The sequence below is a fragment of the Myotis daubentonii genome, chromosome 3 (genome assembly GCF_963259705.1).
Source record: "Myotis daubentonii chromosome 3, mMyoDau2.1, whole genome shotgun sequence".
Taxonomy (NCBI): Eukaryota; Metazoa; Chordata; class Mammalia; order Chiroptera; family Vespertilionidae; genus Myotis; species Myotis daubentonii.
Genome location: NC_081842.1, coordinates 7,672,807 through 7,685,477, shown reverse-complemented (window position 1 = coordinate 7,685,477; position 12,671 = coordinate 7,672,807). Strand labels below are relative to the sequence as shown.

Here is a 12,671-nt window from a genome sequence, read left to right as displayed (position 1 = left end):
TAATAAACCTGGCATCTGGGACTCAGAGGGGCCATGGGAAGCCGCCCAGTGTGTGCTCATGTGCTCCAGCCACCCCAGGCACCAGTGCAGCCTGCGGGGCGAGGGCTGCCCATCCCAGGAAACAGGAGGCCCTGCAGCCTCGGGCACTGGCAGTCAGTCAGGCAGACTCAGGAGACAGCTGGGCATCACAGGCAGGCCGCCCCTCGGAGGCCACGTGTCCTCAGGCTCCGCATTGAACTTGGATTTTCACAGGAAACAGCCAAGGAGCAGCAGCCCCTGCAGGTCCCTGGGAGCGAGCCCGGGCGTGGGCCCTCCACACAGACCTACACGGTGACCCCAACATCGGTCGTGATCAGCATCAGAAGAAATCAGCCTCCAGCCCCTCCAAGAACTGCCCTCCCTTCCAGCGCCATCTGCAAGCCATGACCTGGCCAGCCCCAGCCTCAGCGTTCCTGCACACATGCCCCGGGTGGAACTGGGTTCCTCCCCCACCTGGTCCTCCAGGTCGGATTGGTCTCCCAGCCCGACGCAGCCTGCAAGTCCAGCCTCAATGCCAGCAGGGCTCTGTCTGAAGGGGCACTGGCTTTGGAAACCTGTGCTGCTTTTTTTTTTTAATATATTTTATTGATTTTTTACAGAGAGGAAGGGAGAGAGATAGAGTTAGAAACATCGATGAGAGAGAAACATCGATCAGCTGCCTCCTGCACATCTCCCACTGGGAATGTGCCCGAAACCAAGGTACATGCCCTTGACTGGAATCGAACCTGGGACCTTTCAGTCCGCAGGCCAACGCTCTATCCACTGAGCCAAATCGGTTTCAGCGGAAACCTGTGCTTTTGAGACACTTTTTTATTTAATCAATTTCTGGCTCCTGGTGGGTAAAGGCAAAGGTGCTCACTGGCTCCTGACAGCTCCTCACAATGCCCAGCGCCCCTGCTTCTCACTGCCCCTCCTTCCTGGTGACCTTGGGATGCCCTTGAGCATGCAGCCCCACCTGCTCTCTTGCCAGCACCAGCATCACAGGTAGGAGACCTCTGTGTGTGACTGTCTTTTCAGTTCAAGTACAAATCACACAGGTAAGGAAGCCAGTGCAATGAGAGGCAGGAAATAGAGCCTAGAGCTTGCCTTGGCTATTGAAGGCATTTGTGTGCGTGCAAACACATGTATGTGTGTGTATATGTGTTTGTGTGTGGAGATTGAGCTGATGTGCATGTGTATGGGTGTGTTCATGTGTTGCTGTGTGTACACTTTTACATGTGTGTTGTGCTTTGCATGTCTGGTTGAGTGTGCATGTGAGCTGCATGTGTTAGGGTGTGTGCATATGTGCAGATCTTTTGTTCTGCTGTTTTCCTGACAGCAGCCTGCACACCGGGTGTGGGGCCCGCCGCCTCCACTGCCCTACAACTCAATCCCCGATCCTGGGGGAAATCAGCAGAGCCTCCACCCTGGCACCATAGGAAGGGAAGCTGTCCTTGATGGGGTCACTTGGGGTTTGCAGCCTTTAGCCACGCTACGCGGACTCTGCTGCCCCCTGGTGGTCTGAATTAGAATCGCATGTGATCATCTGTGGGCTGGGCACCCCCTAGAGAGCGTTGGGTCCACCACCCTCATGAACTGGAGAGGACGGCAATCTGATCCTCAGAAGGGTTGATAAACCTGCCCGAGGTCACAAAGTCGTCAGCAGACCAAGACTACCCTGGCTCCTCAGTGCCTCCTGACTGACAGGTTAAGGGTGACACCTAACACTCATCAGAGAGGTTGAGTCCTGCCTTGGGGTCAGGCAGATGGGGTGGGTCCTGGCCAGGCCATCACCGGTTGGGACACCAGACAAGGGACTCGGCTCCAAAACCTGGATCTCCCCCTTAACGGTAGAGCCCCTTGCCAGCTTCAATGGGGGCTGGATGAGGGCCACCAGGCTCCAATGTGGTTGGCACAGCACCTGGCACACAGTAGGTGCTCAGTGAATGCTTTTCCTTCTACTGCTGCTTAAGGTGGAAACGAGGGTCCACCAGGGGGTGTGGTTCATTCTTCCTCCACAACCACGTGACTACATTCAAGTCTCATCTTGGGTGGGAGGAGAGGGTGTCCCTGGGATCAGAGAGGCAGCTTCAGAGAGATCTCTCCCTGGTCATTCCTGTGCCCAGGGAGGCGGCCACTGCTGTTCCAGAATCTCCCAAGGTTGCCTGGCCACAGGCATCACCTGGGGAATTAAGAGCACAGACTACTGGCCTCCAGGCCTGCACACTTCCATCCCGTGGGTCTGGGTGGGGCCTGGGAATCTATGTTTATAAAGCACTCTGGGAGGATCGCAAAAGCCAGCAGTTTTGGGGTACACTGGCCACCCTCATCTTTATGGCTTTTGTAGTGGGAACAGCCAGGGACCCAAGAGGGTGTGGGGCCTGGCTCTGGCGGCCCAGGCCTGTCTGGGGTGCCCAGAGGGGAGAGTGACTAGAGCTGGATGAGGTGAGGGTGAGGGAGGGCGGCCATCAGAGACCCAGCAGCAGCAGGTGTGCGGCTCTGAACCCGCCCAGGTGATGCGCTCCAGGTCTCACCAGGGAGACTAGGTGACCTGGAAGGAGGAGGGGAGGGAGCAGAGTGTCCTCTGGGTTCTTCCTGCAACAGCCCCGAGGACTGATGTCTGGCAGGAACCTCTGATGGTGTCAGACTCCCCCTGGAGCTGGAAGAGCCAATGTGTGGGTCTGAGGAAGTCAGGGAGCCTTCCAGGATGGGGGGCTCTCTCGGATCCCCTGCCTGGGCTGGGCCCCGGCACTCCCTGCAGATCCCCAAGGCGCACGATTCAGGATTCTGAGAGCCTAGCACCACTGTCACCAGCAGGCCCGCCCAGCCGAAAGCAGTGTCTTCAGGCCGCAGTAGTCAGCTCAGCCCCCGGAACAAATACACAGGCGGGGCCTCCAACAGCAGACGTGTATGGCCTCACAGTCTGGAAGCTAGAAGTCCGAGGTCAAGGTGTCTGCAGGGCTGGTTTCCCCTGAGGCCTCTCGCCTGCACTTGCAGTTGGCTGTTGCCGCCCTGTGTCCTCACCTGGTCGTACCTGTGTGTGTGTGTGTGTGTGTGTGTGTCCTAATCTCTTATAGGGACACCCATCCTGTTGGAATAGGTCCACCTAGTGACCTTCATTGAACCTGAACCATCTCCAAATACAGCCACACCCTGAGGTGCTCAGGGCTTCTACTGGGGGGACACAGCTCAGCCCACGACAAGGCCTAAGCAAGAACTGCCATGACCACAAGGCCACGGGCCTCTAAGGACAGCTCAGTTATGGCTGCAGCCGGACCCAACAGGACCCCGGCCCCTACTTTTAGTTCGATGACAGGACAGGCTGCACAAAAGTGAAGGCGTCTGTGAGGACAGCCGGTCTGAGGAGACTCGGACTCGGGAGGAGCAAGAAGCGAGGAGACTCTGCCCCAGCCCCAATGCTGAGGCCACTTTTGCCTCCCACACGGGGCACCCCATGTTCCTTATGGATGTGGATTAACTGGCAGGAGTGGGGGCCTTCCTGCTGGAAGGATGGGGCAGGTGGGGGTAGGAGGAGTCTGGGTAAACCCCCACAGGGGTGAGGGCCCTTCTTTAGATGGGGACCAAGCCCAGAGTGATGGAGACACACCGGGTGTGTGCATGTGTGCGTCTGTGTCTGTGTGTGTTCGTTGCTTTCCACTTAAAATGACAGCGCACGGTGTCACTGGGTGTGGAAAAGGAATCACTTTGGGAAATTTTTTCTTCGTGTGTCCTCCCTTCTGGGGTCTAGTTTGTTCCAGAAAGAGGGAGGGCACCACCTGAGGGCTGTCTACTGGGCTCCCCAGGAGAGGACCCTTTACCCGGCCTGACCACTCCGGCAGAGCCCATGCGGCCACAATGTCCCCTGGCTTCCCCATCTGGCCACCCACCTCACCCTCTGTGGTCACGGTGCACCTGCCAGGCCCCTGGCTGAGCCACCCCTGCCCTGAGGCTGTGGGCCCCCAGGCCTTGTCTCCTCCCCACCTTAGGGAGTCGGGTGAACACTGAGGCCTCCTGCTCCTGGTGGGGGCGCTCGCTCTGGTCTCCCCAAGCCCCTGACGACCCGCCCCCCCCCCCGTGCCTTTTCCATGGAGGGACAGGCAGTGGGGGCGCTGCCTCCCCTGTGGTGCCAGGGCCTGGTGCCAAATAGAGGTGGACGCGTCCTGCCACGCCCAATGCTGTTTCTCATCCTTTAGGAACCTAGGGGGTAGGATCCCTAAAGGACACCCCAGGGGAGCCCGGAGAGCAGCCCCCCAGGGGCGGGGAGCCTGGCCGAGGGCGAGGCCCCGCCTGGCACCCAGTTCCCAGGAGCACTAGGGAAGGACCTGAGGCTCTCCACCTCCCAGCCTCTTCCCTCCTCCCTCCATCCCTCCGAGTTCTAGAAACCTCTCCCCTCCTGCGAAGCAGGTGGAGGGACTGGAAGCGAGGACATCATGTGTCACTTAGAGACGAGATGGGACAGGAACAGGTGAGCCCCTGTCCTCCCCCTCACACCCCCACTCTGAGCCACGGCACCCCTTCTCCACGACTCCCCACTCTGCCCGCATGGAGACGGCAGGGCCACCAGGCGCAGGGTGCTGTGTCACCTGCTCTTTATTGACTGCCAGGGGCTGCATTGTCAGGGGCGGCCGGACACCCAGGAGCGGACTGCAGAGAGGAAGGAGGAGGGAGGGCGGTCTGAGAGACGCGGGCTGCTGGGGGCCAGGCACGCAGGTCTCCAAGGGACGGCCTCGGGGGCCGGGGACACGGGGGCAGGCCCACAGCCCGGCCCCCGACGCTGGCGCTGCTGCCACGGTCAGGTGCGCTGGCTGGGAGGCACCGGATGGCGCTGCAGGGCTGTTCTCTGGCCTCTCGGTCAGCCACGGCGGGCCTGCGTCCCCCAGGAGCACGGGCAGTTGTCTAGCGAGGCTGGGATGGCTATCACTCCCACTAACTGGCCAGTGTTGGGGTCTGGGTCACCCTGAGGCCACAGCACCTTGACCAAGGCCCCAAGCCCTCCAGGCTATGCCCTCAAACCCTCATTCCCTCGGACAGAAGGAGAAGGACACGAGAAAGAGGAAAGAGAAGGAAGACAAATGCATGGTCGCAGGGGCAGCAGCGGGTGGCAGCCGACGGGAGGCCCAGCTCAGGACGAGGGGGCAGCGCCGGGTTTCTCCTCCCGCGACACGGGGATGGCACGGTCGCTGTGGCCGGCGTCCCCCCCAGATGCGACCTTGGGGCCGGAGAAGGTCAGCATGCCGTCGGCAGACAGGGAGCAGGAGAGAGCCGACTGGTCCACGCTGGAAGGCAGGCGGTAGCGGCGGTGGAACTCGCGGGAGATGTAGCCATGATCGTCCTGGGGGGCAGGGGGGACTGTCAGGCCATCAGCCACCACCGCGCGGCAGCAGCCCCAGGGAGAAGGGCCTCCTGGACAGCACGAGGGTCAAGCCCATGGCCTCTCCCAGGCGGGAGCAGGGAGGCGGGGGCTCCTGGTGAGATCCCCGACCCCGACCCCCACTCCCCCACCCCTACCGCCCTGCACAGCGGTCCTGCCCTGCGGGCCCTTCGCTGCCGAGGAGTTGGCTCCTCTCACTAATTTCCCTCTGAAATCTCATGGATGGTTCTGTTCCTGGCCCGGGTCAGGGTGTCCCTGTACCTGTGACCCTACAGACCGCTCGGGCTCGGGGTCCCTGGATCCACCTGAGGGGTCAGAAAGCCCCACCTGAGCTCAGGAACCCACTCTCCCGGACGCACTAGCCCACATTCGCCCCCTGGGCCGCGTCCCTCCTCCGGGTGGGAAGGCTGAGAACCGCAGGGGAGGGCCGTCCTGGGCTGAGCCGGCTAAACAAGTGGCATGGGCAGCGCCCGCCCCCCTGCCCCCCAACACCCACGCTCCTCCAGCCATTGAAGGAACCCTGGTCTCTGACGCCGGCCACAAGAAGCTGGTGCTGCCAGCATGGTGCCCGCAGGCCCCACGTCCTGTCCACTTCACGTGGGGACAGTGCATGCCTGTGACCGCCCGTGGGCCCCTCCCGGCTCTGCCGGAGACCCTGCCCCTGCCAGCTCCAGTGCCCAGGCTCCCTTACACCCCACCCTGCCTTGGCTGCGGGACAGGGCAGGCCAGGGCCTCCCTGAGCCTGGCCCTGCCACCAGCCAACTCAAGATAACGGGGCGCTGGTCGTGAAGGGCTGCCGAGAGGTGACCGTGTAAACACACACAGTGACTGCAGCACCGATGAATGCCGGCTCCTCTGTCGTCACCACTCGCCCTCCAAAGCTGGGCGCATGACAAAACCTGAGCTCGCCAGCTTGGCGCTGGGCATTTCAGCCGGTCCGTCCTAATCCCACCCCATCGAGCACACAGGTGGTCTGAAGGGAGCAGGACAGCCCCAGGCGTTGGGCGGCAGCTACGCTGAGGACGGGACACCCCCTCCTGGAGGAGCCTGGATCCGGAGCCCTGGGGCGGCCCTCTCACGGCTCGGGGCTCACCTGCCTCTCGCTGTGCTTGCCGTGGATCTCCACGAAGTCCTCCTGCACCTTCACGGTGAGGTCCTCCGGCGAGAAGTGCTTCACGTCCAGGAAGATGGCAAACTTGTCCCGGTCGGATCGGACCTGGAACCCAAATGCTCGGGTGGGTCTCCCTGGGCCGAGGCTCGGGGAGGGGACTGGCTGCTGTGGTCCCTGCCGGGCCGGCCAGAGCGGCCAGGGTGGAGTGGCCGGCGGCTCCGTCCCCAGTTATCAGGACAGACACTGCAGGTCACAGCGCTGGCCTCTCCTTAGACACACGCAGGGGACCAGGGACGGGGGCTGTGTGGACACACGGCTGACAGCCAGACCTGGGTGCAAGGCGGTGGTGTCTGCGGATATCTGGTCGGTAGCGGGCCTGCTGGCTGGTTGCAGCCGGGCAGCTGCTGTGGGCTGGCTGGCTGGTTGGCTACTGGTTGGCTGGCTGGCTGGTTGGTTGGTTGGGTAAGGTTGGTTGTTGGCTGGCTGTCTGGGTGGGCGGACCTAGCACCTGGACTAAAGCCGCTGCCCTGGCTTCCCCTGACCGCCATCAACAGCCTGGGGCCCTGTCCTTTCCCATCGACTGGCCGTGCCCAACAGCCCACGAGGTGGCCGCCACCTGCACACAGAGCACTTCCGGGCGCTGCTCCTCCTCACTCAGAACCTGTGTTTAGGCTGTTCTGGCCGCTGGGGTAGATCCGCGTGTGTCAGCTCTGGGCAGGCCTGCGTTCAGACCAGGGTGGGGACTGCCCAGCCCTCGGGCCGCATAAGGCCCCTGGAATCGTTTGGTCTGGCCCTGCCAAGGCATTACGGTGAGTTCATGAAACGTTCGACCAAATAGAGCAGACTAATTTTTAAGTTGATCATTCTGTATGGCCGCGAGTGATGTTATAAATACCCAAATGGCCCCTGGCAGGAGAAAGGTCCCACCCCTGGTTTAGACGGTGGGCAGACCTGGCACCCAGCACTCGGGGCCTGGGGTCCGTCTCGGGGAGGGAAGACGGGTGGCTCTCGCTGCCTTTCCTTTGGGCCTGGCCTTGGGCACCTTGGGCCTGTGCTGGAATGAGCCACCCTCCGCCTCTCCGCTGGCCGCCCAGGGCTCCCCGTAGGCCCTCTGCTGGGGACCTGGGCAGCACCCCCGACCCAGGCTTCTGCTGCTGAACACACAGCTCGCGTCAGCCATCGAACTTGCCTTGGTGGGGTTGCTCTTGGGGCTTCCAGCCTGTGGTTGGTGCATTACAAACCACATATGGGTCATGAGCTGATGGAGGAAAAGACAGCGGTCGGGTCCAGGCTGGCTCCCTCTCGACCCCTCTCGGGAGGCACAGGAGTCTCTGCTGTAGGGGGCGCCCAACGGGCCTCTGCCGTCAGGAGGGACTGGGGCGAGGGGGAAAGCGCCCCGCAGCTGTCGCCATGCACGCCACACAGTGAGAGGAGAGCTCGGAGCTCCAGGGCAGCCCTCAGAAATCCCAGCCACTGGTCCTCCAGGCACCCTGCCCAGCCCTCCCTGACCAGAGATGCCAGAGTCCTCCCTCACCTCAGAGATGCCAGAGTCCAGCACGGTGCGGAACAGGGACTGGCGGTAGTAGGGGCTGACGGTGGAGGACAGGAAGGGCAGCAGGTCGCACTCGAAGAGGCCCTCGCCGAAAAACTGGTCGAAGAGCCGGCTGGGGTGGAAGGGGCCCAGGGCGCGCCTGAACCAGGGGTGCTGGATGGCGATGTCCATGGTGGGCGTCGGGGCTGCGGGACCCGGGACTCAGCAGGCCTCTGGGTGGCACAGTGGGGACCTGGGCGCGGGGCCTCCCTATATACGCCCCGGACAGGCTGCAGGCGTCAGGGGATTCGTCCGAAAGCGTGAGCTCATGGGGGAAGCTGTCCAGTCAGCAGAAACGGGGCCTGGCTGAGAGCCCGGGCACTGACCTGCAGGCACCCCCAGCAGCGGCTCTCCTAGCGGCTCTTGGCCACCCCTCGGCCACCCCTCACCTGGGGGACAGTGAAGGCTCATCCTTGCCACCGGATGCATTCCCGCTGTCTGCCTGTGTGGCCCTGTGTGGTCATGGCCACCCTCCCTGTGGTGCTCAGACCCGTGTCACAGACTAGGAAACTAAGACACAAGGCTAGACACATGGTCCCTGACCCCACAGCTACCAGGTGAGGGCACTGTTTTTCAAAACAGAATTTCCTCTATCACTTCTTCCTGCCAAAAAAGTTATGCACATTTGTAATTAAGAAATTTGTAATTTCTGTCTCAGGAAAGACAGGAAATACCACGCAATGAAAGGGCCTGTCATTCCAGCTCGGGGGGGCGGGGGGGGGGTCCCTATTGTGGCGTCTGTGCATCCAGAGGGCCGGCAAGTTCACTGTTACGAACGTGGAACACCCCTGGACCTTCCTCCGTGGGTTCACCCTGGTGTCGACCCTGCTGATGTGTCCTTCCTGGGCATGACGTCCCTTAAACCAGGGCCCCGTCAGGCCTGCCACCGTCAGCCAACACAGCGATCGGCAAGGCCTGGCCCTTCTTGGCTTCTCTCTCTGTGGCCTGTCCACTTATCGCTCAGGATGCCTTCCCGAGGGGACCTGCCACCCATCAGCTTTTCTTAAAAAATATTTTTATTGCCGAAACCGGTTTGGCTCAGTGGATAGAGCATCGGCCTGCGGACTGAAAGGTCCCAGGTTCGATTCCGGTCAAGGGCATGTACCTGGGTTGTGGGCACATCCCCAGTAGAAGATGTGCAGGAGGCAACTGATCAATGTTTCTCTCTCATTGATGTTTCTAACTCTCTATCTCTCTCCCTTCCTCTCTGTAAAAAATCAATAAGATATATTTAAAAATATATATATATTTTTTTTTATTGATTTCAGAGAGGAAGGGAGAGGGAAAGAATGATAGAAACATCAATGATGAGAGAGAATCATTGATTGGTTACCTCCTGCACACCCCCTACTGGGGATCGAGCCCACAACCCAGGCACGTGCCCCTGACTGGAATCGAACCCAGGACCCTTCAGTCCACAGGCCGATGCTCTATCCACTGAGCCAAACCAGCCAGGGCCATCCGTCAGCTTTTAGACGTTTGATGTTTCCCGGTGTTAGGGCTTTTGGTGTTTGTCGGTAGCGTGGCCTCTGGGGGGCGTTGTACTAGCTCACACCCACCCACAGCAAAGGAAAATGCCGTGCCCACCCCCTGGGAGCTTGGTGAGGGGCAATCCAGACGGTGAGAAGTCTTACTCATCTTTGTGCCTCCCCAGGTCAAACCCTGTGTGGGACGCACGCACCCTCACAGCCACCCTCGCAGGCTGTCCCCGTCGCAGTGTCTCCCAGCCCCGCTCAGCCTGCCCTCAGCAGCTTGGCATTCTGCAGCCCGGTGCTGACTCGGTCCCCCTCACACAAAGGCCGCTATGTGCTTGGTCTGCAGGATTCCCGTGAGGCCAGCAGTCTGCCGCACAGGCACAAAGCCCAGCACCTGATTTTCCACCCCAGGGCCCAGCAGGGCTCACCCACAAATCCGCACTCTGTAGGCGATGGGCATTGCTGTGGGTCAGCGGGAATGCATTCAGCTAACCCGACTCCGTGAGGTCGGCAGGCTGTCTGGACAGCCCACTGCCAACCCTACCACGACCCACCATGTCCTAGAAGCCGGCCATGCCCTGCCAGCCCCTTCCAGGACAATCATTTAGCTATTTATCTATCTATCTATCTATCCATCCATCTATCTATCTATCTTTCATCTATCTATCTATCTATCTACCTATCTATCATCTGTCTATCCGTCTATCATCTGCATATTTACCATCTATCTATTTATCTGTCATCTAGCTAGCTAGCTGTCATCTGACCTCCTTCTTTGAGAAACTCAGTCTTTGTTCTTGGCCTTCCACTGACTGAATGAGGCCCACCCATCATACAGATTATGGCGGGGAATCTGCTTTCCTTGGAGTCACTGACTTACACATGAATCTCATATTACACATCTTCACACGGCAGCATCTAGACGTGTTCGACCACATAAGTGGGCCCCACGGCCCAGCCAAGGTGACACATAACATTAGCCATCACTCCCGGGGGACCTCGTTGCTTTTCTCAAAGCCGTGGGGAAGGTGAGTGCTAGAGCTGAGGACAGGCCCCCTTATGTTCGGGCTGCTGAGAAATCGCCAGAACCCACAGCAGCTGCAGAGAGATGACAGTGATTCTCGGAGGAGTCGGTGTCAACCTGCTCGAGCTGGGAGCTGTCTGGAGACTCCCACGTGAGGAGAAGAAACACAAGCGGCCCCTGGCGCCTGGAGCCAACCTAGCCCTCGTGGCCAGACCCAGTGGGTTCCCTGGATGAAACCTCCCAGACACAAGCCCAGAGAAGGCTGCTCCAGACGTGATGGAAGGAGGCATAGCTGGGCCGCTGGTGATTGTGTCCAAGCCCAGAAGCAAGGTCGCTGTGCACTCACAAATCCCACCCACCTCCTCTCTTGCGAATGACGACCCACACTTCTGCTTTACCTGGCAAACTTGCCATCATCCAGTCAGGTCCCCCATGGCCCCACCCGAACGTCTCTCCATGTTGCTAAGTCCAGCGTCTGTTCTCAGGCTTCTCCTGGTCTGGCCCTTGGGCAGCTGACCAGCTGGTCACTCCCCCTTCTCAACGTGCCATCTCCACCAGGCTTCTTAGGGCCCACGGTGTCCTGCTCCTCCTCCCACCTCAGAGCTCCCTCCTCAGGGTCTTCTCCTAGTCCCAACCATCAAAATTGGGGCACCCCAGGGATCAGTGCTTGCACCCCTCTCCTGTCTATCCACACTCCTGCCAGGTCAATCTCATCAAGTTGAATTCTCCAAATGCTGCTAGATTCTGAGCTCCCCCATGTGTGTCTGTCTGGGGTGTTTGTTATGCAGCATTACCACAGCAATAGCTGACTGATACACAAGGACTTCCTCCCATGACATTTCACATCCTCCTTCCCTGGTTTAAGTTTATTCCCTAACGTGCAATATACTTATTACCTGCCTTCCCTGCTAAGAGGTAAGCTCCATGAGGACAGCAACTGTTTTGTTCACCACCAGATCTCTGACACTCCACAGAGGAGGCATTGATTGGATGGATGACTGAATGGATGTGATGGGTCTGACATAGAGCTAAGTCCTGGGTGCAGTGGGAGCCTATAGGGGAGCCATTAACCAGGCCCTCGAGGTCAGGGTGGGCTTTCCAGAGGAAGCAACAGCCATCTCAGGCGGCCACAGGACCCACCAAGAGGAGGGTCCTAGAGATTATCCCTGTCACCCAAGTGGGGAAAGCCACCTGGAATAGGCAGGAGTGGGTGATGGCCATAAGGAGAAGGGGGAACAAAATGACCCAAGTACATGATCAAGGCTCGCTCATCAGGCCATCAGCACGTGGGAGAGCTCTCCCATGAGTATGCCTCTCAAGCCACTTCTGTGTAAATACTGGTGTAGCTGCATTTTTAGAAGCAGCTGCTATGCGCTATGCTAACTGAACACAACCACAAAAAAGGCAGCTCCTGCCTTCAGAGAGCCTGTAGCCCCATAGGAGAGGCAGACTGTCAGTCAGAGGGAAACACAAGCAATAAAGAGACAGGACAGAGACAGAGAGGTGAGTGCCGAGTCCACACTTCACAGGGCAGGCCAGTGGGCCGGGAACTCAGGCTGGGTCCATGCTGCAGGCTTGGGGCAGAATTTCTTCTTCCCCAGAAGAACTTGGGTTTTGATTTTAAGACCTTTTTCTCTTTAAAAAAAAATTTTTTTAATTGATTTAAGAAAGGAAGGGAGAGGGAGAGAGAAACATCAATGAATGATGAGAGAGAATCATTGATCGGTGGCTTCCTACACTCCCCCTACTGGAAAATCGAGCCTGCAGCCCGGACATGCGCCCTGACCAGGAATCAAACCATGACCTCCTAATTCATAGGTCGACGCTCAATCACTGAGCCACACCGGCCGGGCTTAAGACCTTTTCAACTGATTGAATGAGGCCCATCCGAAGAACCTAGATTCGTCGCTTTCACTTAAAGGTGGTAGATGTTAACCACATCTACACAAGACCTTCCCAGCAACAGCCTGCTGAGTGATTGAAGCACTGGGGACGGTGTAGCCTGACCCTCCGTGGTGGTGATGGTCACACGGCAATGTGGCTGCACTTCGTGCACAGAACAGTACACTAGAAAGGGCAAA

At 59.3% G+C, this 12,671-nt stretch overlaps 1 protein-coding gene across 2 annotated transcripts; it reads right to left on the bottom strand.

Moving 5' to 3' along the window:
* Positions 1-5,012: 5,012 nt before the first annotated feature.
* CRYAA (crystallin alpha A) lies at positions 5,013-8,274 on the bottom strand. Of its 2 annotated transcripts, XM_059686571.1 has the most exons (4): positions 8,035-8,274; positions 7,690-7,758; positions 6,483-6,605; positions 5,013-5,350 (listed from the first exon to the last, which is right to left on the bottom strand). In XM_059686571.1, the coding sequence occupies exons 1-4, from the start codon at positions 8,221-8,223 to the stop codon at positions 5,141-5,143; spliced, it is 591 nt and encodes a 196-aa protein (XP_059542554.1). In that variant the 5' UTR covers positions 8,224-8,274; the 3' UTR covers positions 5,013-5,140. The 2 variants fall into 2 exon arrangements, with proteins under 2 accessions (XP_059542554.1, XP_059542553.1); XM_059686570.1 differs by lacking the exon at positions 7,690-7,758.
* Between the last annotated feature and the right edge of the window lie 4,397 nt (positions 8,275-12,671).